The sequence below is a fragment of the Lonchura striata genome, chromosome 3, assembly GCF_046129695.1.
Source record: "Lonchura striata isolate bLonStr1 chromosome 3, bLonStr1.mat, whole genome shotgun sequence".
NCBI classification, from domain to species: Eukaryota; Metazoa; Chordata; class Aves; order Passeriformes; family Estrildidae; genus Lonchura; species Lonchura striata.
Genome location: NC_134605.1, coordinates 33533364 through 33560095, shown reverse-complemented (window position 1 = coordinate 33560095; position 26732 = coordinate 33533364). Strand labels below are relative to the sequence as shown.

At 37.1% G+C, this 26732-nt stretch overlaps 1 protein-coding gene across 2 annotated transcripts in view; it reads right to left on the bottom strand.

The window, feature by feature from the left end:
* The window catches only part of RMDN2 (regulator of microtubule dynamics 2), a 48355-nt gene that overhangs the window by 10074 nt on the left and 11549 nt on the right, over positions 1-26732 (bottom strand). For both annotated transcript variants that reach the window (XM_077782055.1, XM_077782054.1), the window contains exons 5-10: positions 25725-25785; positions 14507-14582; positions 12797-12874; positions 3998-4096; positions 2166-2219; positions 1997-2077 (exon numbers count right to left, since the gene is read on the bottom strand). In XM_077782055.1, coding sequence (XP_077638181.1) covers positions 1997-2077; positions 2166-2219; positions 3998-4096; positions 12797-12874; positions 14507-14582; positions 25725-25785 — 449 coding nt within the window. The remainder of the gene's footprint in view (positions 1-1996; positions 2078-2165; positions 2220-3997; positions 4097-12796; positions 12875-14506; positions 14583-25724; positions 25786-26732) is intronic.

The following is a 26732-nucleotide window of genomic DNA, read 5'->3' as shown; positions in this document are numbered from 1 at the left end:
GTGCGTTTTTTTAAGACCACAAACCCCATCTTCTACAGTACTGCAGTCAATTCAGGCACTAATAAAGTGCATATTAGCATCTGTTTATTACTCTCTCCCCAATGCCTCTTCAGTCTTATTACAGTCTCTTCCCCCTCTTAAACTAATCTCACTATAAGTTATTCCTATATACAGCTCCAAGCCCTGAGCCACTTCACTTCCAAAATATTTTCCCAAAAAACAGTAACAGTCTTTCTGTAACACAATAACCAAAACAACATGTAATATTTGAATTCAGATGGGATTTGAGGTAACAGTCAGCAACAGCAGAGTTCATGTTCCAGATCTCCATTTCACAGTAATTTCTTTCAGTGTGCACTTGGTTTTTTTTACCCTGTGCTGAGTGCTTGGTTGTTTTTTTTTAAATTGAATTACATATTACTGCCCTAATGCCATAGTCTTCTGGAAGAATGCCATACTGCCCTAATGACATATTCTAGTCTCTTTTTTTTCTAAACTTAATTCAAAACACATCACAAGTAAACAAGAAAAAGGAGACAAATCTGTGATATCTATAGAATTAGCCAAAACAGGAGAGGTCAAATCATCTTGTCCTCTTCAGATGGACAGAAGATTTTTTGGGCCCATTTGACACTCACTCTTCTGATTATACAAATCAGTGTAATTCTTGTTCTTATCACCATCCTGCTTGCCAGAATACATACAACTATCCCTCACCTGTGTGTTCCTTCTTCTCAGGTCTGCTGATACTTCAGAAATGTGATGGGATATTAAACAGATAATTTATAGCAGCCTTTACTATGTTCTGTAATAGGCAAGCTGAAGGTATATTTTAACAGTAAGTAAAGAATAAAGAATTAAATAGTTGTTAATGTCATATCAGTATCAATACATATTTAAAGAAACACTGAACTTAAGCAATGATTACTTAATTTATGATTGGTACATACTATAACTGGGGCCAGAAATTAGGCCACCCAGGAGCAGTGGCTGGTGAGGCATGCAGGGGTCTTTCTTCCCAGCAGGAACACTTGACATAAACATGTTAGTGCTCCACACACAGCATTTATTGTCAATCAAGTTACAGAGTTATTTAATGGTCTTTTTCCTTAACTTCAAAGAATTAAATGGGATGGGGCCAATTCCTCTCAGGAATCACCTCTCTTTCTCCATACCACATCTGCTGTGCTCAGAGAGGGTCCCTTAGGCTGAAAAGGCTCAAGTTTGAACTCATCATGCTCTAGGATGGTAAGATGTTCCTAGTCATAGGTCAGTTATGGAACTTGCTTCTACATGAGATCAGACACAGTAAACCTTCTTGCCATGACTTGGTTCATATTCGAGAAATTAAACAACTTAAAATCTCTCAAATATTTGTAGAAATTTTGTGTCCACATACCAAAAATGCTCTAATGGGCCTAAAACACTGTAATGGGCCCTGAGAGAAATCTAGTAATCTCTTAGAACAAACTCTAGGCCAGCAGATGTGACTTGAAGAACTGTGCCTCCTTAACTGGCCTGTGGTTAAAGACAAAGCCAATCTTGAATAATTCATCTGCCTCTGCTGTAGTTAACATACTGCCCTTGACAAGAATCATCAACCAGAGGCTTTCAGGAGCAGAGACAGAGACTGTAGGACAAAAATCCAGAGTGCTTTCAATCAAGAAAAACATAGGTCTGGGGCAAAATTTCAGCTAGAGTGACACACTCAACTGTTTTGCTTATGCTCAAGATGATCTAATGAAGTGGGTTGAATTACAAAGAGTACAATTCAATTTCTGATATAGACAAGTCCCTGACAGTTCCCGAAACACAGATTTTTTTTAAAGCTGTTGATAGAGACAAATGTAATGAGCCAACCTAGAGCGGAGGAAAAAGGAATGTTCTGTGTTCAGAGGAAAAACTGAAACATTATGTTGTTACCGGCAGTGCAATAATGGATGCCAAAGAAAAGGGAGCAGTCACAAGGGAACAAGTTATCACACTCAATACCCACCTCATTAGTAACTGAGAGAATTGACAGTGCAGAATCACAGTACTTCAGTGCATTGTTTTTCTGGCCAAGATCTTTATAGCACTGAAAAGAAAAAACATTTTGTTTCCAATCAGACCACTATAAGAACACCAGAGTCTAAAAATCATTATTTTTAAAAGAACTTGGTTACCTTTGCCAAATACACATAATTGCATTTGGAATATCCTGGATGCATTTCTTCTGCCTAAATAACAAAAAAACAGGAAATAAAATAGACATGAAACTTGGGTGATGAGATTTATGCAGTCTGCGTAACATTTTTAGTAATACATTACATTTCTTCAAACATCAGACCAAATCATCCCTACTCTGTGTAATGCAATCTGTTTAGTAGCACTTAAAAACAATAAAGAAAACAAGAAAAAAAAAAAAAGAAAAAAAAATACAGAATTCAAACCCTAAACCAGGCACATAAGATGCTGACAGTGAACACAGAAAATGTTCTGTGTATTGCTGGCTCTCCTCTCTCCCCAAGCACTCTGTAAAGATCTAGGGTCATTCTGTACAAGACCTATTGGATTAATTCACTTACAGGATAGGCTTAAAGATACCACTGTCTATAGATTATTAACATTTTTTTCCTCATCAAAGAAATAAGAAAGCAACTAACCATTCAGACTTTGTGTAATGAGTAAGGAACTGTGTTTATAAATTTTACAATTATTTCCCTTCCACAGTCTCTTATCTTCTAGCTCTGGGTTCACCTTTCTTTTCAAATTATCATCTTCTGAAAAGTTCAGTCAATTAAAAAAGCTTAATAATGTCTTTTTTTTTTTTTTTTTAACACATCAAGAATATAGAAGCTTGCAAGATGAATAAAACTCTTACTATCTACTAACAAAGAAGAAGCTTTTAATCAAAGAACAGCTATTGGAAAGGGAAAATGACATCAGTGAAATCTATAGCTGTAATCTTTGGAGCAAAACAATGCTGCTTTACCACAACTGTGTGGAATCAAACAACTGAAAAACAAACCTAAACAGTTGTCTTTTAGACAGTAATTTGATTTTTGTTGCTGAAGATGACTTAAAACCACAGTCACTCTGCAGCCCACCACAAAATGCCCTGAAGCTAAAGTGAATGTTTCAAATTATTTCTACCACATTTGGAATTTGACCTTCAAGATAAAATCTCTTAAACTGGGAAGATGGTAATGTATTGTACTTTCCAAAATTCAGGAGATCATTCAATCTTTAAATAGACTAAGAACACAGAAAAGAAGCACTTTTTATGGTGAGGAAAAGATGCCTGTCCAATTTCTTTGAAAAACTTTCTGAAAATAATTGTAATGCTAGAAATCTATGCTTTGAATCCAGTCATGTGAAAAACTTGTATGCTTTTGAGCTCCAGAAGCAGAAATTATTCATATGGAAGGCAATAAAAGATAGATTTATTTTATTATTGTGGTGTTTTCTCATAACTGTGTTCAAATACAATGCCTAGGAAAATGGACCTATATGACAGAGCTTTCTTCTCTACTTCACCACAAAAGCCATTTCATCTCCACAAATAAGAAAGGCTTCTACTGAAATTCAATGGAACAAAGTTTCAGATCAGAAAAAAGAGAAGTATCAGAATGTCAAAGTTTTCCTTGTCTATGCCAACTCTCTTGCAGAAACAGGCAAATCAGCAACTATCACTATGGTTCATCTGTTTCAGCAGCATATGTAACTAATTTATACCCATATCACATTCAATTCAATAACTATTAACCATGACAATTAATTGGAGAATTTCCTGAAACTAAATAAAAGAAAAAAAGATGCTAACCACTCATGTCCAAACTAATTTTAAAACTGAAAAAAAAAAAAAATAGAAATCTCAGTGGTGTTTAGAGGAGTCCTGAATTTATAGCTACTGAACATCGTCTGTTGAACATCTTAACAATACACACATCTTGACAATACACACATATAACATCTGGTAAAGAGCAACACAGGAAAACCCTTGGCTAGGGCTTACCTTAAGGAAATTCTGCAATGCTTCTTCTACTGTTGAAGTTGGTGGAGTCCCAAAGAGAGCAGCAGCTACTTTCTTTTCAAGCCAAGACAACTGAGCTACCTAGAATAAAAAAAAAAAAAAAAAAAAAAAAAAGGTCAGATTTCTTTAGACTTGCGTCTCAGTTTTGCAGTAAGTGCTGTCTTTACAACATATTTTGGAAAAGAACCTGTAAAGGAATGCTTTATAGTGTCAAGTTTGGCCAGCTCAATGCAGTCATTTGTATTTTAGAGTCATATGACCAAACACCAACATCCTCAATACAAGGTTATTTCCATGTGTAAAGCTTAAAGTACATTTTAGGTTTCATAGCATCTTGCCTTTTTAAAAAACCTAAGACTAGAAATAGTGCTTGAAACCTGCTAAGGTCTTCATGAGACAGACAGCTTTGCATGACAATCTCTGCATTTGACTACTTTCTTACATTATGACTAGCTGTTGCTGCAGTAAAAATGTGGTTTTGGAGCTTGTATAACAAGTTCATTTATTACACAGAAGCTGGTGACAACTACTGTTAAGAAATAGGCTTCATTTTTAGCTCTTCCTACATGACAAGTAACACTTCCCAATGACCTCTTCTAATTTCAGGAAGATGAGCTGCTATAAAAGCACTTTAGGTAACTATCATATTGCTACACAATGCACATGATTTCTTCCCTTACATACACTGACACCTGACAGAAACTGCCTTGGTTACTGCCATAAGGTATTTGGCTCCAACACCCAACCCTCACATCTCTAGCAAAGGATGGAGTTGGTAAGAAATGCAATGTGAAAGAAGAGCCTGTTTAAGTAGAGGAGTGAAGCCACTTTCCTTTGGACACTTCTACCACACCTTTTTTCTTTTGTAAAGAAAAGCCAGGATTTTTTTTCCTTCTTATAAGTATTTGAACCACAGCACTGATGGCTCCTGTCACGGAGCAGATGAGTCAAAAAATGGTAAAAAACAAGGTTCTGTATTTTCTGGCCTGATCTATGCAGAGGCAATACAGAGAAGAGGCACAAACAGGCAAAGAAAGAGAGCCTCTCATCAGAGACTTGGTCAGAGCTATGACTCACACAGGTACATCTCTTTTTCAGAAGGAGCTACAATTCAAATGACAGAGTTCAGCCTTGAACTCAAGTCTCTCCTACTACTATGAAATTTAAAATAGTTTTGCTTGGTTTTAGATTATTCCTGCCTCATTCCCTGGCTTTTCAATATCTGCAGGGCTGTTGCTGCTCCACCTATATCCAGCAATTTTGCAGAGATGTCAGATAATAATTGTAAATATGAGAATCCACTCTCTCATAACTATCCACAGTTACCAACTAGAATGCTTCTCCTTTGAACAGACATCAAGTTCTACCTACTTCTTGTTGCAAACAAAACATATGATTGCAAAGACCAGAAATACAGGTCAGCATGCAGCAGGAAAAAGCACTGGGTCATGTTTTCTCATCTGGCCCCAATGTCTCTAGCCACAGAAGAGCAGCAATGCATGGAGACAGAAGGCATCCTGTTCAAGTCTTGCTAGCTGCTCAGCAGGGTCCCAAAGTCTTATTTGTTACATGTTGTCAGTAAGTGTCTCACACCCAAGAACTAAATGACAACCCAGAGAGAAACAATATTACAAAAATAAAGCTTTTGTTTTCATTCTCTTTCACATACCTCATCACTGAAGCTTCTTCTGAGAACATAAAATGTTTTTCACAAAACCTCCTCAGCAATCATGGAGTTCTTACTCATTGGAGCAACAAGATGTTGTTGCCCCTGCAGTGCTCCCCCATTTAATTTCTCTCACTGTTTTATAGTTTCTGAGACATATTTTGCAAGTTATTAAAAGAATTTTTGCCAAAGTGCTGTTTTTTTCACATCAATCTACTGCTGACTTGTTCTCTCTTCTCTTGGAAGAGGAAGGTGGTTTCTATATTTCTAGGTCCATCACATCAAGTAGAAGGAAGAGAGAGAGTAAAAATAAAGGGAATGTGCTACACTGTTCTCTGCAAAAGCATACAACACCCTGGAGATACACACTGAACAGACACAATTACTACACTCATGTCTGTTATGCAATAGTGAGGAAACAAAAATGCAGTTTTTCCATGTGGAGTTATAATTAACTATTGAAAACACAAGTTCTTCCTGGCAGTTACTTTATTTTCTTATGAGATTTAATCAGAACTGATTTGCTGAGGTTTTAGTCTTTATTTTGTCTGGCTTGGGTGCTGCTTTGCACTACTCAAATTTCTAAAAAGCCCAAACATATATGCAGTTGTCCATTTTTATTTCACCATTCCCATCAAGCTAAAACAATGCTTAAAATTGAAATGCACATTTCACACAAAACCACCCACACTGAAAGGAGGTTGTAGCAAGGTGGGGGTTAGTCTCTTCTCCCAGGCAACGAGTGATGGGACCAGACAAAGGGGAGGTTTGGACTGGATCTTAGGAAAATCTCCTTTACTGAAAAGGTGGTCAAGCATTCGAATAGGCTGCCCAAGGAAGTGATAAAGTGATATAATTACCTTCCCAAAGTGTTCAAAGACATGTGGGTGTGGCACTTGGGGACATGGATTAGTGGTGAACAGGACAGTGCTGGGTTAACCGTTGAACTTGATCTTAAGAGGCCTTTTTCAATTCTGTGATTCTATGGCAATAGTGAGGTTTTTTTAATGTGCACTCTATCCAGCATTATACTTTGTGACTATTCCAGAGACGATCTGAGAATTCAGTGAGACTTATATGTCACAAGCTTTATGAATTTGTCACAGCAAGCCTAGCCCTCCATATACGAAGTACCTAGTTCACACAAGTTGTCCAGGTTCCTTGCACGGTCAATACAGAGGGGCACTTCCATTAGGCAATTCCTCTTCCCCTACATTAGCCTGGGATGAACGCTCCTATCTTTCTTCAACTACAAATGGAGCACAGACCCTGGCGATAGCTAAAGGCAGCTGAGGTGAATCCCATCACTACAGTTTAACTGTGCCTGAGTCTGTCTGCACCCCTCTACAACTCAAGTGGGGCAAATGGAAAAGACCTGTTATATGCAACACACAAAATTGTGTCCCAGAGCAATAATGATGAACAGGAACCTATACTCTTCCCCTAAATGCACATTCAAAGTCTTTAATTTGAAATAACTTTATTTGAGTAGCTCTTACACTATGTTCAATGAAATGGAAACATTGTTCCTACTATACCAAGTTATTAATCATTCTCTGCCTGTGAACAAGCACAGGGAATAGAACCCCTGGTGTAACGTGCTCTAGCGTAGTGCAGAACTGACTGCTACAGTCAAGGTTACTCCAATAGTGCAAAGTGTATCTGGAGGTCCATACAAAATCAAGTAAAAAGAGAGGGTAACTATCATCAACTACAGCAGAACCATGATTTCACTTAGTGAGTGTTCCAAGAGTGGTAGAGTGCAGCAGGTAATAAGGTAAACTACTACTCTTGCAAGTAATAGCTACAACAAAATTAAGGAATGAAGATTGGTTTTGCCTACAGATGATTTCCAAATGTTAAGTGAGCTTTGGTTTTTTAGGTCTCCGAAATCCTGATATCAGTCCTGCCAGAAGCCTGAAAATTCAGAGAAGCACTGCAAGGAACACTGTATTTCCACAGAATATCAGGTTTTAATGTACTAGGCCACTCAAGGGACATTCACTCCAAACTGCCAAACATAAGGAGAGCTACCCCCACACACTCAAGAGCAATAAACAAAGGCCTGAGGAGCATCAACCAACTCCTGATCTCCCTTAGAGCTGAAGGGTAGTGGGTCATCCTGACAGCCTGGCCTTTGCCAAGAAGAGGAGGTCACTCTTCAGTATCCCAAAGTAAATAGAGATGCTTGTCTCAACCAACCTCTCCTACAGATCTGTCAACAAACTGCTATCCATTTATCCTATACCAAAATCTCTGTTATACTCAGAGATGGAAGGAAGTTGAAACTGCAGTTGAACGTTAAGTTCACACTTGGCACTCTTCCATCAGGCCTCTTGTATCTCTGACGGCCAAGGCAAAAAATGTGGTTCTCCCCTAAATATGAATTTCAAAAATAGCCATTTCTCTTCCTTAGCCTAGGATCAGCAAAAATCATATATATATATATATATATATATATATATATATATATATATATATATACACACACACATACATACATGGGCTGGATTTTTGTCTTCTGTTTGTTTTTTATGAGAAGCAAACCCTGCCCATTGACAGCTCCTTTCAAATTCCAGTATGTTGGTACAAAGGAAACTAATCTGCCTGAGTTGAAAAGCCATCCATGATCACAATTGTCTTCCATAAAGACAAATCACAGCATTGATCCAGCTTCAGTAAAATATTAATGACACCTAATTAAATATCCCCATAGAATTTATTTTTCTTTTCTATTACAATGTATTAATGTAAAATTTTACTAAATAATTTTGCAATGTTTTGACTTCTGGAAGAGATTAAGTAACTGGACACCAATTTTGAAATACTGGCTTCCAACAAAAACATTCTCTTTCTTGCCAGCTGAGGAACCTGGACAATCTGCACAGGCAATTAGGTATTTATCCAACTTGAATTAGGCTTTTCACTTTCCAGTAAGGAAAACTCACTAAGAGAGCACACAAAGGAACTGGGAAAATTTATTCCCAGATGTAAGCCAAACAGACACTAGGATACACCAGAGACAAATCCAAAACATGGTATATAACCTGCAGAAAGAAAATCCCAGGAGATCTAATTTTTAATACACTACTAGCATTTACCAGCAACTCTGATCCCATTTCACAAGTACATGCTAGCTGTTCTGTGCCTGTTCTGTAAAGGCAAGTAAGCATAAGTTTTAACTAGAAAGTTTTATAAGCTATTTGAAACATTAAAATACTTAACACCCCCTCCCCCTCAAACATACAATTGTAAAGAATTATCAGATAATTGTGCCCAAAACTTTAAGGAAATAATTCTTATATACCATGCACAATAGATCCATTCACTCCTTGTATACACAGCAGGTCTCATAGGGAAAATTTTGCCCACCATGACATCTATGAAATGACTGGTGAAAAACTTGCCTACTTGATTGTGATACCAGAAGTAATTTTTCTAACAGAGCTGATAGGATTCTATGATCCTCCTCTTTTGTACAGCTCTACTTATTTTAAATAGTAATAGAAATAAGAAACAGCAAAAACTGATTTTTAGACAAGGTAGTGCACAACTGTCATTGGCTCTGCAACACAGACAAACCCCAGCTGATGTGAGGCAGTGAAAACCCAGCTTACCCTTTCTGCTGGAAGGTGCTATGACACCTTGCATCAGCTTCATTTCTGGCTCAGCAAGAATAACTGCCGAGCAAAAACTTGACAGCACTGTACTGCTGCTCCTTGCAAAGGACTGCGCTGCACTAAGGAAAGTAGGAAATGCAGTATTTGCATACAGATTTCAGTCTTCAATAAATCTTCTGCATCTGCCTCCACTGGTTTAGAGGTGACAGGATTGACAGTTGGACTTGATAATCTTGAAGGTCTCTTCTAACATTGATGAGTCTATGATTCTATACCTTTTACCTCAAAGTCTCCTCAATGGATTTTAATTTGTGAAAATGAACTGTACCCCTGAGTTACACTTGAAGCATCCCCATTTACAGTATCTTATGCAATTCCTGTTTGTCATCCAAAAAAAACATATGCTAGACAACAGTAATAAGATCCCCTAATATTAAATTGGGAGTGAATGGGAAATACCTAACTATAATAGGAAGACTTAAGTACATCAGATTTCACAAAACAGCTATCAAAGCCTATAAAACATCAAAAACTTGTTATCTTTTTTAACTACACTGCTTCAATAAAAGAATGTGACCAAAATAACACAAAAATACCTGGGAAGAAATACCTATGAAAGAACAAACATTGTGGCCAATCCTAACTTGATCCCAAAGTCAGCTAGGTTAAATGTAAAAACTAACCTTCTTGCCTGAATCATCCCTTTTCTGCTTTAATTATCTCACACTGGACAACACCTTCCCAGCCTTAACCACAGTGAGACTGAGCATTAGAAACAGAGCATCTAAGAGGAGCATTATCATTCCATCTACAGGTACCGGTACAGATGAGTGACAAAGGACTTTTTAAATACTCCATCATAATCTCTACCCTGACAAAGTATTTGGGTAGAGATGCCTCAGCCAACAGTCTTCTCTTGGGATAATTACCACAGCATGAAACTTCACAGTCTGCAGAACATGAGTGTGGAGTTGCGGTTTTATATGTTTTATTACATCTTTATTCTGTCATGGTTTGTTCCAGTGTACTCCCATACTGTATTGGCTTCTCCCTGAATTTTCCCACCTTTCCCCAAGTGTCGGTTTCCCTAGAAAATGCCAAGTCAGTTCCCTGCCCCCTCCCAAGTGCCTTGTCTGTCACTCGGTGCCCCTTCCCCTACCTCTAGAAACTTCCATCCAGGGCACCGAGTGATTGGATGAGGTCCTGGGACCCCTACCCTGTCTCCCCCTCACTGGATCCCCTCCGGTGCTGTTGGGTCCACAGGACCTCAATAAACATCGGATTTTCACCCCCAACAAGTGCCTCTCCTCATTTCCTCGCCGTTGGAATCAGCAGCGACCTCAGGACCCACAAAGCACTCTCCAAAGCCCAGCCGGGTACAGCGGAGGGTGCTTCCACTCGCCCTACTCGCCCCGCAGGAGAGCTAGCCGGGGCTGAGGACAGTGCTCTGGGGCGGGGACGCGGCACATGAGCATGGGATTTGGCATACCTTCCAAAAGCTTTTATGACTACCTGTATCACATGCACGGCCAAAACCTGGGTTAGTGGATCAGCACAGAAACAACTCACTTTGCTAAAACTAGTGAGGATATTATCAATCTCACTGGGATAGGGTTAAAACTAGTAATGCCTCAAAACTAATGTTTCCAAATGACCTCATCTTGCTACTGAAAGTGTGGAAAGACAGTAAGTTTTTAAGAGCTGACAGCCCCAGAAGTTGAACAAGATGTTATTCAGTCCTATACTTGCATTTGTTTAGAGTACAAAAATCTGTTCTGTGTGTTTCAGGTTACTATTTTGCTACGGCAGTCACAGAAGGCAAGAATTAACAAAAAAAGAACAGAAATCTGAATTCAATCCTTACATATTTCAGTGGCTACATCTGTTTAGGTAGATTGTTTCGCTTAAATAAATGCAGGTCAGGTCATAACCTAAAGCAAATGCTAATCTGTGGTTTCAGTGTTTAGTAAGGAAGACCTGCATAGATGTTGCAAGTGTGGGATGTGAATTTGTAATGATACAGTACAAGAAACCACATGTATTACTGAGTCAGGAAGTGGTGGTTATCATGAAAATGAAACGAGTGAAAAAAAAAGTGCAGTAAGAACAAAGTGAGGTATACTGAGATTGTGTGTTTCCAAAAAGCAGCAGCTCACATGAGAAATACGCCATGGAAAACATCTGGGAGTATTTGGCTTAAATGGAAGCTGCAGTTAGCAGCACAGTATAAAAGTGCTTAAGGAATCATTGGCAAAAGAGATACTTCTCAGAGGCAGGACAGCAGGCATACTATAGAAACATCTTCAGCAACTTATTTTTGCATAGCTAATGCTGATATTCAAGAGTACGCTGTGACAAGCAAAAAGCCAAATTCCTTGAAAAATCTGGTGTCATTCCTTTTTCAAATCAACTGAGAAAAAACATAGCTGCTGAAAGCTCTCTGGAAGTTAGATATATGAACTGAAAAATTGCTGAAAGATTACTTTGCATTAAGTCTTGTTGCAGATAAAGACAAAGTCTGCAATGTGTCACAGCAAATCCTTCTTTCCAATTTGCTGCACTTTGTAGTGACTTGCATTGGAAGTATCCGAAAGAAAAAAGCTTGGCTGGAGTTCACTGTGCTTTAGCAGTCCTTATTCTGAGAAGACTCACAGTGATCTTTCACAGCATAGACAATACAAGAACATTTTCTTCCAACAAAAGATTCCTCAAAGTACTAGAGATGAACCAGTACTAGCTGAGCCCTCAAAGATGTGGATTACCAAAAAGAAAACTCTCTTACTAAAGCACAAGCACAGTTTTTCTAAAAAAATTATTAACAGTAAATCCTGTAAACCAATTATTCTATTTTTTCATATATGAGTGCTTATCACTACAGAATCTACTACAATCTATAAAATATATGAATAAAAATATATAACTAAAACAATCTTTAAAAGCACCTGTTGTACTGGTATGACACAAATTGCATTTCTTGCAAAACTCATTTGTGATTTACAGATTTTTATGCATGAATATTTTTTGGACGTTCCCTTGGAATTTACCAAGCCAGTATGGTAGCCTTGCTGCCACAGGCATAATCCTGCAGCATGTAAGTGCCTTTAAGTTAAGTTATGGATGGGAAGTAAAGCTACCACAAGGCTATGCTGTCAGCCCAGGTTCACCCTGAAAGTTTATGGCAGAAGAAAGAAGTAAACTCAAGAGGTCATTCTTCCTCCCTTCCAAAAATCAGTTAATTTTCATTCATTCATTCAGATAAAAAACCTGAATACAACAATGAGGGTCATACAAGCACAGCTTACCTAATTACATGGCAGGAATGGTCAGCTGTGAGCATCATGCATCTGGTAGTGAACTCAGAAAGTGTAAATATCTGCTTTATTTAGCTCAAAACATCTACTTAAATAAACATCTACTTTGTCTTAAGTCACACTATTTAATTATAATTTTTTATTATACTCAATCCATATGTCAGATAAATAAAACACAACTTACTGAATAGCACCACCTTCCATTTAGGTAATATAAAAAGGGATCTTGAGGTTTAAGTTCAATTGCCTTGTCTAGGTGCTCCTATTGGAAAGAAAAGTAGTATCGCTTTAGATGTTTGTTTGGCAAGCGTGTTTACATTCTAAGTAGTTTGCTGCAAGTCAGAAACAAATTCATAAATTCTCTTCTGCTGCAATTGTCTTCTAACAACCTCAAATTTTAACTAGCAAATCCCTTCCTCACGGAGGGAAACCACAAAATTATTTAGCAACGTTGCATGCAATGCAAGAAGGCATGCTGTATTTAGACATGACTAAATAGCTCTAAAGTTCAGTCAAATAATTCAAAACCATTTGTCTTTAGAAGGCAATTTCAAAGTTAATTTCATTTACAGTTAGTATTAGGAAACTATCACAGATCAAATCAGTGAGGAAGCAACTACTCCTGAACAGATCTTACATGCCAGCACCCATTACTGAAGCATTGTTCCTTCCACCCTGGAATGTGACAGCCCTAATGAAATGGTACTTGACACAACCAACTGTTATTATAATGTGAAATTCAGAAAATAAAATGGTTCTGTTTATAGTGAAACTACAAAACCTATAAAGCATCTAATGAGGTCCTTCCAGAATCATTCTCACTTCAGGTCATGAGTACCTTTATTTCTCTCTTTAATTCACCAAAGAAAGCTCTTATTGCTCAGCCTGAGCTGAAAGAAAAAAATAAGTATTTCAGCCCTACCATTTGCCTCTCAAAATAAATTTTGCTCGAACATTTATTTTTCCCCCCACGTATGTCTTTCTAATTAAGCCAGTGACAAAAGTATTTGACTTACACATATATTATCATTTCCACAAACTATTCAGAAAAGAGCTATGTTTTCATACTACTGTTTTCCCAAATCAACAGATTTCAGGATTTACTTGTGAGGAGCAAAACTTCCCTGAAATGGCTACTGCTCGCACCGTGGACTCTTTTAAAACTCCATCCCTGAACAGCTGCAGCACTTTGTTATTTGTCATTTTTCCTTTGTTCCCAGTTTGTCTCAGTGCTCAGAGCTTAGCTTGCTTGGCACAACTCAGATGTAATTAATGCTCTCTCATAGGGAAGCTCTGCCACATTCCAAGTCCTAACACGGACATGATGTGAGAGGAGCCCATCCCAGGCATTCCCCACAGACTGGAACATGTCTGTTGCCTTTCACTGTCACCCAGAAAGGGGGCACACCAGCTTGGAGGGCAAGGCATGGATGGAAAGTGTCTAAGCAATGCTGAGGACAAGGAAGAGGAGAGTAGCACACGTAACACCAACAGCTAACTCTAAAAAACACAATTACCTTTGCAAGGACAAAGTGTTAAAACAAACATTACTTAAGGGCAACATGAAGGATGACTGCAGAACTGTGGTAGTTCATCACTTACTATTTCATATGTTTTGGTTTGCTAAACAGAATCATTATTGCCTTTCCTCCCCCTTTGACTACAAAAGAAATGAGAAGCCTTAATGCTGTTCCCAGAATCCTACCTAAATTCTTATATTTTCCAAGCATATAATTTATTTTCATACATAACAATAATGTTTTCAATTTACTTTCAGCACCAAAATAGACCTGTGAGGCTGAATTACTGTGTTGGAAAAACCTGTCTTTGACACTATATAAGGAAATAACTTAAAGGAATAGCTTAAAAAACCCCAAATCCTACAGAAACATACCTTAAAGAGATAACCATTCCTGATTTTGTTTTGTATACTTTCAAACTGAGACATATAGCCACACATAATTGCAAACCTGAGAGGGGAAAAGAAAAACACACACACATACTTTTTGTGATTTAAATAAACCTTTAAATCAAATTACAAAATATTTCAATACCTAATGCACACATTTACACCTTTTTTTTCAATCTGAATGGCTGGATGGAAGTTTGGCATGAGCTATACATGTTCAGGAACAGACAAAAACACAAATCAAGACAAAAGAATGGAAACCAGGAGAAGTTTAAATTGACACTATTTGGGTTGTCAGTTAAGTGAAAAAACAGATTTCTCCTACAAAATTTAAGCCATTTAATTCAGAGTGCAACACTTCCAGACTGGCTCTACCATTGACAGTTTACCTTGACACATTGTGCTTTGCACTTCACTAGGAAGGTGAGCACCACCAGCTGCAGAAACTCACCCAGGAAGGCAAATGCTTGGGGTGCGCCCAATAGGAAGCTGTGCACACCTCAGAAACATTCACAGTTGCTTTCTACCCTTCTCAAGTACCCCAATGCATTCCTGCACTTCTGACATTATTCTAGTATCCTTAAAATTTGAAAACATACACACATATTCTGCTCTAATAGGATCACTACTGCTATTACTATATGTTTATTGCTAAGATAATTATTATTTCTATTATTATTACTGTGGTTATCATAAACTGGGGACATTGAATAGTAAAAGAAATGTGAGAAAATTTCTATCAAATATTTGTATTTTTAAGCAGGTATAAGTAAAAATATTTTCAGAGGTAAACCTATAAAGCTTCAGATCTCCTAAGCAGCACCAGTATCTTATTGACACTTCACCTAAATTTCTATTGTTTTCTTCTTATTTCTTCAACAGTTATAGAACCTCTATGCATAAGGGATCTCTTGCACAGATATCAATTGCAGTTTCCTTGGACCTATTTTCATTGGTATTAAGACAACTTTGCACCTCTGTGTAAAACTAAGAGAACCACCAAAGAAATAGTTAAACAGCAAAACCTCATGTCAATTATTTTTCTAATATTTTTTGGAATTTTTCTGTTTTATCAAATATTTTACAGTGCAACAGCAAACAAAAATAAAAAATAATCTTAAAAGAAGGAAATCAAGTTAAAATCCAGAGGAAAACATGAGTTATGCAAGAAGCTTATTGAGTTTATTTTGGTAACAACCACAATCTGTATGGCACATACAGTTTTAAAGCACTATTAAACATCAGCTTTCTTGAATTTCTTTATATAATGCAATTATTTAAGCTACAGTGAATCCTCATTAAAATGACATTGCTAACACAACCCAAGAAATTATGTTATTGCTTACAGTTATGGTTTTAAGTTAGAAATGCTCATGCTACAGGTTGTTTTGGTCAGTAGTGGTTAGGTCAGTAAGTGTTTCCAGGTAAGGCATGGAGTCAGCAGAACAGCAGTTGAGCTTGTAAGAGCTCTACACAGACTGTCAAACACTGTTGAGCAGGGTGTTTGTTGTGACCAATGTGCACTGGACAAAATCCACCTAATGGCAGCACTAGTGCTGACAGAGCTACAGCCAGAGTGCATTTCCTATGGGAATGAGCTGCAGTTGAAGGAAAAGGCAAGGGGTGGGGGTGAGGAAAGTTCAGGTATTTAGAAAGAGGGGGGAGGTAGTGAAAACTTTATTAGGGTTAAGTAACTCAGGCAACACTGCCCCTATTCCCTTCATTCATTAAGTGCTAATCAGATAAACTCAGCATACCATAGCTAAACGGATTGCTGCTACAAAAGAAAACAATGAAAAGCGAACAAGCTAATCCAGCATCTTGCAGTATTTCCCTGTCTGTGCGTGACAAGAAAGAGAGCCTTAGTTTAAACTAGTTCAAAGAAAAATTTCTACTTACAGCTAAAATCTCTTGGAAGGGAAATCCCAATTAAATTTTCACCGAATTAAAAGTAAGCTAACCTACTAACTTTAAATATCCATTATCTTTCCAAAGAAAAAATAAAAATGTCTTTCATATCTTTATTGGATTGTTGGGGGTTTTTTTTTAATTTGGTTTGGTTTTTTAAATTTTATACTTTTGAAATGGGCTACACAGCCAGCTGATATGAAGTAATTATTTAGTTTTGAAATTCTATGGCATTTTGGATATTAATTTCATTTCTAAAAGATCCCTCAAACAAAAAAAAAAAAGGTGTCTTTTCTTTCCTGAGAAGAATTTTAGATATTTTAAATAATTTTCAAAGAGTTCAAAACACAAGGCAAATTTCTATTTCCATGGTGCAAAATGTTAATTGTTGAATGGCCTCTATTGTAAGGGACTTTAAAGATTGAGTTTCAACTGCCCTGCCATAGGCAGGGGCCCCTTCCACTAGACCAGGTTGCTCAAAGCCCCATCCAGCCTGCCCTTGAACACCTCCAGGGATGTCCATTCTCTGGGCAATCTGTTCCAGTGCTTCACCACTCTCATGGTGAAGAAAATGACCAAAGAAAACGAGGCAGGGAGTAACCAGAAACGCTTCCATCTGGTTCGTGTTATTCTTTCCACGGCCACCTGCCCCATCTCGTGGTGACAGGGGGGATACTAAAAAGATCATACAAAGACATGCAAATATCTAATGAAATGGGTAAAAAGTACATCTGTTAGAAGTGCAAGTGATACTGGTTCCCTGCACAGCCATTATCTCCCTCACACCCTTTGAATGTCAGAGTACTGCTTACAGAACTTTCACAGACAAAAATAAAGAGGAAATTGTATCAGCAAAGAGCTGCCAGGAATGACCTCTTTGCTGAGTAATGTAAAATATCAGCCCCAGACACATTCATCCAGATAAACACAAAAATAATTACCTCATTAAGACAGACACCATACTTCCGTTAGTGTAAAAAAAATTATATTCCCAGATGGAAGAAAAATTACTGAACACAGTGTAGCAGCATATGATTAACTGCCACAATTAACAAACCTTTATTAAGCATAAACACAATCAAACAAACTCAATATAATAGGTCAGTGCCATGTTCCTCTATTACACATGATGTTCTGAAACTCAGACTTGCAAGAAACTCTAGCTGACAGAGATGGATGCCAAGTACCTAGGTAGCCATCATGCAGAAGGTCCTAATCAAAGTGAATTAACATTTTCTCTTCTGGTGCTACATGTGTATTCAGGCCATGGAAAACTGCAAGAGGCATATCTTACCTATTGCTAAAAAAAAGAGTAGAGGTTGATCCAATAATTTTAGCAAGCCAATTTGAATTTTAATATCAAAAATGATACCTACACTTAAGATTCTATCAATCCACAGCTTATTCTACATGAGACAGATTTACAGAAAAGATTTTGAAGTCTCAAACGAATATGAAGCCACCTAGGGCATTTAAATATAGCATTATTTTTATTTTCCCTGATAAATTTCACATGGCCAAAACCAGAAATAATATGCACCTTCCCAGACTTGTTCCTTCCTCTCATATATACTCTTTTATATATCCCAAATCTAAAAAAACCTTTTATGCCACAAAGACTTTGGAAATGTGTGGGCACAGGTTACATTTAGAAATCTAGATCTCCATTTTGGCATCTCAGTATCAATACAAAAGGAAAACACCAATTTTTAAAAATTGTGTCTTACAAGACTTTGCAAATGGGAGGAGAGTTTGTGATATTATGTTTATAATAAAACCACCAAAGTTTAATTAATGTGTTTCATAACTGTTTTTCATTCCCTCCTCCTTATCTGAGAAATATTTAACATGTAGTGTGATGCAAAGGCTAACATGTGGGCAGCACACAAGAGGCCCAGTGAAAACAAGGTTCATTTCCATTCCAGTTCTAAACGTGTTTTTGCATCTCCCCACATCTGCATGGCTTAGTTTTGTGCATGCCATCTTATGTTTTAGCCCCCAACACCCTCACTCACCAGCTTCACCCACTTACATATTCTGACAGTCTCTGCAATGCAGTGAGACCCACAGGATTTCTTTTTGACATGATTTCAATGAGATACCAATTTCTACGTAGGGAGATTTTGCAACTGAAATTACTGATTATGATCCCTGTTGCACTGCCCTTCCTGAGATCCTAGTTTTGCATACTTCATATTGTATCACTTTGCTACCAAGATATTTAATCTACAAAAATGAATCTGACACAAAGTTTCCATGGAAAGGTATTGGCTTGATATGATCATCCTCATGGTTATATGGATGCAGTGCCTGAGAATGTCTAACATTGCCAACACACCAAGTAAGATGTGCCAAGGTGCAAAGTGAAGCGTTTAGATGACTTTTTGTTTGCAGAGATTTTATTGTTAATGTGGATTTCGTTTCCCTTTCCTTTTTCTGGGAATATAACTGAGTCCACACTGAAGAAACTGGCAGAAATACACTTTTCATATTGAAAATTCACCAGAGCATTACAGCTGAGCTCCAGAGAAACATCAGATGTAGCACACACCTGTGTAGGTAACACTTGCCAAAACATAAGAAATGAACCCTTACTTTGGTTTAAAAAACCTCAAAGGTAAGGACATAAAGAATTCTGGCTTGATTTATTGCAACACATGCAGTATACCAAATCAAGGGAAAATGCTGTTGTTAATGTGTATTCACAGAAGTTCACTAGTAGAACATGTGGATGCCATGTTTAGCATTCCTTAGGCTGTGAAACCCACAATTGTGTTAAATTCCTGTTCCTAGAAATTTAACCTTTTTTTTTTTTTTAACAGACAGTTGTTACAGATGGAAATAAAATCTTGAAGAAATTAGCAGGACAGTAATCAAAAGTGTAAAAACAGAGTGAAACAATAGCTTTCAGAGACAGTAACACAGCAATTCTCCTTGACAGAAATGTAATAGGCATCACTAGGTTGTCAGAATTATTTCCTCTGTGACCATTCTGGCAAAAGGTTCTAATAAAGAGATCTTTCAACATGTCAAACCTTGCTCCTTGCATTTCCCTGAGTATGCTGCAGTGTTTCCCTGATCCACTTACTTCAGGACAACTTGCAGCTTTTGAGAAATGGCTTCTGAATTTGAAATTTTTAATTATTTTTAAAAAAACAATTATGTATTTCAAAGATTACTGACTAAGATTACACATAATTAAGAACAAAGATTGCTGTAAAATTTCTTTGGTTTTTCCATGAATCAAATACAAGGCAAACAACTAAGAGCTGGAAACCTTATATTTCTGTATAAACTACCAATTCTTGAAAAATTCGACTGCATGATAGAAACAGATGCTTCTCCACTTGCAAGTTATCTACCTCATCTAATTTTAAATAAGAGATCATTAAGGGCAGCAGGTAACAAGCATTTAGTTAGAAACAGCTGAGGATTTAATTTTAAAAGTTCTTGGTAGTATGACCATCCCTACAACATATTCCAAAATTTTGAAGTTTTTTGTTTCACTGGAATATTATTTTCATGCAATTGCATCTTACAAACCTGACAAATTATCTGTTAGAATTCTATTACTGAGATGGAATGTTCACTTTTTTGTGGGAAGTTTGTGTAAAATCACCAAAATGCCCAAATGACAATGATTATTCGTGTCTTCGATGGAACCAACCTTCTGTAATGTTGCCTGCCAGTGAGAGGCCATTCCTAAGCTCTGGAACCCACTTCCATGGAAAACCCAGGACTTGTGAAAGTATCTGTGCTTCTGATGAACACTCATACACAGGACAAAGAAAACTCTTGGGGGGAGGTGTGTTCAGAAAGGGTCTTCACTTACAGCAACTGGGTTTTCACTTGCTAACTTCACTCGCACCTAAATGAGATGTGCTGTATGACTCTTACCAGCAGGTGAGTTCTAGAGAGTAACACAAACTCGAGAGCGGCACCAAGTTTGTTTGTGGCAAACAAAGTTCAATGCAAAGAACGACCGTTTTAGGCAACTTTTTAGGTCCTGACAATTTACCATAACAGTAAGCTTTTTGTTCTTTGCGAAGCCTGTAACAAGTTCTCATCAACAAAAAGTGTGGCGATCTGTGCAACAGCAGAGAAACTTTCCAGATGTTTTCAACAAACTCCTGAAGTAGAAACAGCAACAAACCTCCCACAAACATAAAAATTCACTGGTTTTGCAAAAGAATTTAAAAGTGATTGTTTTGTTTTAAATAAAAGCATGTTCATATGCATCTACATTTTGTTTTCTGTAACTGTAAAGTTGTAAAGCAGCACAACTATAAAGCAACTGTAGCACCAAATTACTCACACAGCACTTCTAATTAATATCTGGGTGATAAAGATACTCCATGATCCAAGATGAGCTTCAAGGATTCACAGCTGTCCTTTGGGAATCACTGACCCACAAAATGATTTAGTTTGAGGCTTGGAAAAAATAAGTGGACCCTGCAATGGCTGATGATAACTTTTGCATGCAAGTTCCTCCACAACTTGAAAAATTGACACTGGCTGAACAAAGCCACAAATCACTTAGAATATTTACTCTCTCTTTCTTTAGGGTGTTCATACAAATAATAAAGATGTTTTTCCTTTCCAGCTTTGCCATTTACTTCAGTTATTTAGAGGTCAATATTCAAAAAGTCTGAAGGTTTTTGATTTCATTAGCAACTACAAGATTAAGTATTATCACATGTTTTCAAAAATCTGCATTCAGATATGAAAACTATTTGCAGCTGCAATTGATTACCAAAACCAAGTGACTACTTCAAGATATTTTGCTTTCATTGTTCTGGATATGTTTCCTCAAATTTAATTTGTGACTGAATACAGTTAGTATTCTAAACAGTAATTTGAACAATTGGAGTGTTGATCATTTTATCATACAGTTTTACAGAAAAATACAAGTGAAACACTAAGAAGATACATGGCATCTTTTTGTTCTTAACTGAAGTAAATATCAAAAGTAAGGCAAGAGAGCTGACCTCTAAGCCTATATTAGCAAATTTGCTCTTGGAACCATTCCACTAAATTCCATTGGTGGACACAAAAAATGTGTTCTGTCTCACAGACACCTTAAAAAAGTTCCACAAAACAGAAAAATACCTGCTCTGGAAAAAGGATGTTTTTGCTTGTATAATTCTGTCTACACTAGGACAACTGTGTGCATCAAAGTGTCACAAGAACTTGTTTTTTGGTAAACAGAGCTTTCAAGCGGCAGGGATCAGCTTCCAAAAGAAAATTTCAAACAGGTCCATAGACCTAACCAATGCATGACAGGCACAGTGCACATTTTTAATGGAAAAAAAATGAAATCATTAAGAAATGCCATATTAGAAAAAGTTCTATAGAATATTTAGTAAGAGACAATATTCAATATGACAATGACAAATCAATGTGCAAATGACAATATTCATTTGCACAACTGCAAATGACCCTTTAGTCATAGCAGGGAATATTTTTAGATCAATTCAGCTCCAGTGAGGAATTCTCAATTAACTTAAAACCCAAAAGAAGTTTACACTAAAAATGAAAACAAGAGTACACATCTAAGCAAGGGATATTGGTAAGATAGTAAGAAGAGGTTCTATAAATACACTAGAAGGAAAAAAAAACAGAAATGAAAGTGCAGAACAATTAGCAATGAGGAAATAACGGCAAAAGATTAAACCAACAAGGCTGAATTCAATTTCTTCCTCACTTATATTCTTCCTGCTCTATAAGGGTTAACTGCAAGTAGAGAGCAAGGTACAGGACCAGGAAAAGAACAGGCTATCATTTAATCCTCACTCACTTAGTAAACCATAATATATTAAACAGTTCAAGAGAACACTAGAAATAATGTATAACTGGACATCATAGATAGCAGCTATACCAAACATGAGTGTAAACCTCAGTTGTGCTGATTGGAAATATCAAAACCCCTCAAAAATTAGTAAGAAATCAACAAAAACTTTCTTCAGTCAAGGTCAGAAAACCACCTTGGTCACCAATAGCTGATACAAACTGACATAGCCTTACATGTAACAAACAGATGGGCTCATCTTACATAGGCTAGGGTTATTTACCTTGTACAGCTTTAGAAAATGTTACGCTGGCAGTGAGATGAAAAGGAAGGATTTTGGTCTGAGATAGCATTGCTTTCACACTGACCTTGCACTCATGCTGAGCTTCTGATTTATGTATCTAATCTCCATCTACAGCCACCAGAGACCCTGTTCAATTCACAGGATCCCTGCCTGGACACAGGTGCCTATCATCACTGGAGATGTCCTAGGGTTTCTCACAACTTCTGGATGATGGCCTGGAAGTGTAGAGACCCCGAAGGTCCTGTGTGATATCTGTCATGCCATACAAATATCCTGACACATCAAATGGCACATGCTGCCTTTCAACTCTTTATCTTCTCTAAGTGCAGGATCAGCCCTTGCTCACATGCAGGCACATATGACAGAGACAGAACATCCAAGTGTCCATCTGGAGTTGGACACTGCCCTTCAGCTCCCATCTTGATCACCCACTAGTGATCCTAGCATCTTTTTGTAAGAATACTTGTTCTATTTTTTCTTTTCAGTTGTTTTCTCTGTTATAAATATTCTTATTAACTATGGATTTCATATTACTTTCACATATTAGTTATTCATAACTTAATTGTTATGACACAGTTAACACATTGTTAACTGTTTATACACAGTCTTTTCTATTTATAACCTCAGGTAAAATTCTGTTTGAGAGCATAGTTTTTACAGGAAAGATTCCATGAATTCTTATTTCCTGTTCACGGTGATTAACATGTGAAATAATGTTCAGATAAACTGGAAAAATTTGCATTGGGCCAGACTTGAACAATATAGATCTGGCACAGAGCTGACTACAGAAGTCTTGTGAGTAAAGCAGAAAGTCCCAACAGCAAGCAAAAAGGCAAACATATCAGGGACAAGAAGAACTGTTCCAGACAAACCAGCCTAACCTGAAGACAATCCACGATAAATTATTCTGGATGTGCATAAGCATACAAAACATTTAACATAAGATTTTTGTGGAAAAAACAGGATAAAAAAAAGTATTATGGTAAGATAAAAAATCCTGGGTAAGAGGAGTGCAACAAATGAGATACACCTTGTTAATGTGGCCATTGACTTTGTCCTACCTGATGTTCCTTAAAAATCTAACCTTGGAAATACTGTTTAGATTAAATCACTTGAAGAGATGGTTGCAGAACCAGGTTCATGTGAACCTGAGCATCACTATAGGTGTCACCCAAAGTTTAGTGCTGGGTCCATTATCTTCCAGTAATTTCATTAATTAAGTTAATGATTTTAAAAAGCCCATACAACAAAAAACACTTTTGAAATAAAATATTAACCCATGAGGGCATGCATTTACAAACCTAAATAGCCTCAAACCTGAGAAATGGTCAGAAACAAATATGAAATCAATTAAATGTGTGTAAAATACTTTATAAAGAATAAAATAGAATAAAACAAGTTTAAAAAATAAGTTAAAAAACAAGCCAAACTGGTCAAGTAGCAGCTCAGCACAAAAATATCTACTGGGACCATAGATAGAACCACTATTGTTATGCTAAACAAAAATATACCAACATCCCTCTGGAGCATAGAAGCCCATTATGCCCAGTATTTAGAGCCTCAATTAGATTGGCACAACCCTTACACTTATATCACACTTTAAAAATCATGCAGCAAGTCAGAAATATGTCAGAAAAGAAAGACAAGCAGATAATATATTAAAAAAATTACAGTGAACTATTTTAATCTATAATGTCTATCTATACCTCTAGAAAGACATCAGTTGAACAATAACTGATAAAAACCTCATGCTCACTTGCAACCCAGATACATGAAGGATGAAAACTGTAAACCATACAAAAATCCACTGCCTGTTACAAGAAGCAGTAGTTTAAAAAATGTAAGATTTTCCTCTTAAATCTGGCTTTCTGAGCTAACCTCTGGAACACATTTCCATACACTCATAACTCTTCCCCTGCTAGATGTTCCTGCCAGGACAGGATCTCACATGTGAAGTCCAGCAGACCACCTACATCTCCCTGAAAAATATGTAAGGGTTTATCAGCATAGTCTCTGCCAGTGAAGCTGTATTTCTACTAGGATATTTTGTCAGTCTTGTGGGCTGAGGGGGAAAGGAGGGGTGAGATTCATACTTAAATGTGATTTTGTGGTTGTTTATACACAGAGTTCTAGCTGAGAGGGGTATACCAGCATTACCCTGAGGAAGTGGCCATGACTGTGGTCAAGCAAAGGGCAGAAATGGCTTTAAATTGCTTCCAGAAAGAGAGAAAGCAAGACAGAGAATTACCTAATTAAATGACAATGTCTGTGTCTAATCAAGTGTCTAAACCTGAGATAGCTGACATGTGCTCCCTTTGTTGTCAATGGAGATGTTGTCAACTGAGCCCCAGGAGAAACTCATCTCACCCTCATGCAAGACTAAATAAGCAAAATTTACTCCAGTGAACTGCACTCCAGAAGTGGATATTTCCTTTAGAATGTGAAAGGAGACTGGGGTAAAAGTATTTGGTTTAGATATGCAGAAGTTTGGTGAAATCCCATCCCACAAGTACAAAGACAAAATTAATGAAGAATGTAGAAACCAAAATGGAAAGAAAAAGTTAATAATATTAGAAAAGAAATCAGGAGCTCAGTAAAATTTACTAATAAAATACTAAGCTGAGAAACTATCAGCTAGAACTCAGCAGAATTATCTTTTACCTGATAATGTTGATTTGATAAAAAAAGTTTACATTTCCAGAGTTTGTTAGTTCTGGCAAGGTCTACAAAACTAAACTAGGAGTCACGCTTGGAGAAAAACTGTATAATAAAAGAAAAATTGAGAAGATAATTCAAATTTCCATAGTCCTCTATGTCTATTTTTAATTATCACAATTTAGACTTACAAGAAAAGGAACAGACAAAATTCAAGGTCAAATTACATTATCTGGTGAATTGTTGAAAGGGAAGGTAAATGGAAAACTATGGCTTCTCTGAGCAACTTAAATAGTAGCTTAAGCAAATACTCTTAAGTACATTTCTTAGTACTTATTGAAGTATGGTTATTGAGTTGTTTCACATGCTAAAGTAAATGCTTCACAGAGTATTTCAATGTAATTTTTAGCAGCAAGTGGTGATAATGGAGTTTCATAAAACTATGAAAAAATATTAATGACTAATATATGAAACTGATGTCAGACTGTTTTTTTTTTCCTTGAACTTAATAAATGTACACAAGTTTGTAAAAACTTTCTCAGACTTACCACTGGTGACTCTCAGCACTCCCAACATCCAGCTGAACAGCCTTTTCAGCTTTAATCTTTCCTGTAAATGGAGAACAATATATGAAAGGATTTATTGTACTCTTCTATGTTTTTGGTGACTCCCAAGAACAAAGCAATCTGATTTAGTCCAGCAGCAAAGGAATTGACTCCTGTTCTTAGAAACATTTAGACAAACAATGTAACACCCTGGATTTACTTCATTTACATAGTCATACACTTACATATATGTATATATAAGCTATATATGCAATTTTAGTATTTTCCTTTAAAATCCAATTCAGATGCAGTTAAATCAGGGAAGGATTGGACTGGACTGCCAGAGGAGGCCATCATGTCTGTAAGACTGAAGAGCCCTAAAAGCAGGTCAGACAAGCACCTGTCATAAGGACCAGCAAAGCCATTTCAATGCCTTGACTACAGGAATAAACTAGTTGAAGTTCCTTTCTAGCATAAAGCCTTCCCTTAAGTTCCACTTTTAACTGAATAAAGATGAGAGTATGTGATTTGATCAAACCCATGCCCTCAGTAAGAAGTTCAGACAAGATGCTTGCTGTTTGCAGAGTCTCAGCTGCAACCAATTAAGCTGCACTGACATTTCTGTATTCTAAGTTAACTTCATAAAAACAACGAATAGCATACACAGTTCTCCTACCCAGTGGAATGAAAAATAACCATGAAACTACTGCCATCTCTCCTGCAGTCTCAAGCCCTCTGCAGCACTTCCAAAACCTGAGATGAAAAAGGCTGCCGCCACCCCCACTTCATGAAAATGAGCCAAACTAGGCTGGTTACTCAACACCTAAGACTCACTTTCATCATTCTTCATCTCTCCCTGTCTTTTGCTATCATTCATCAGCTGAGATTACATGCAGTGACAGAATCACAGACTATCCTGAGTTGGAAAGGACCTATAAGGATCATTGAATCCAATTCCTGGCTCTGCACAGGACCACCCCAAAGAGTCACACCACGGGCCTGACAGCATTG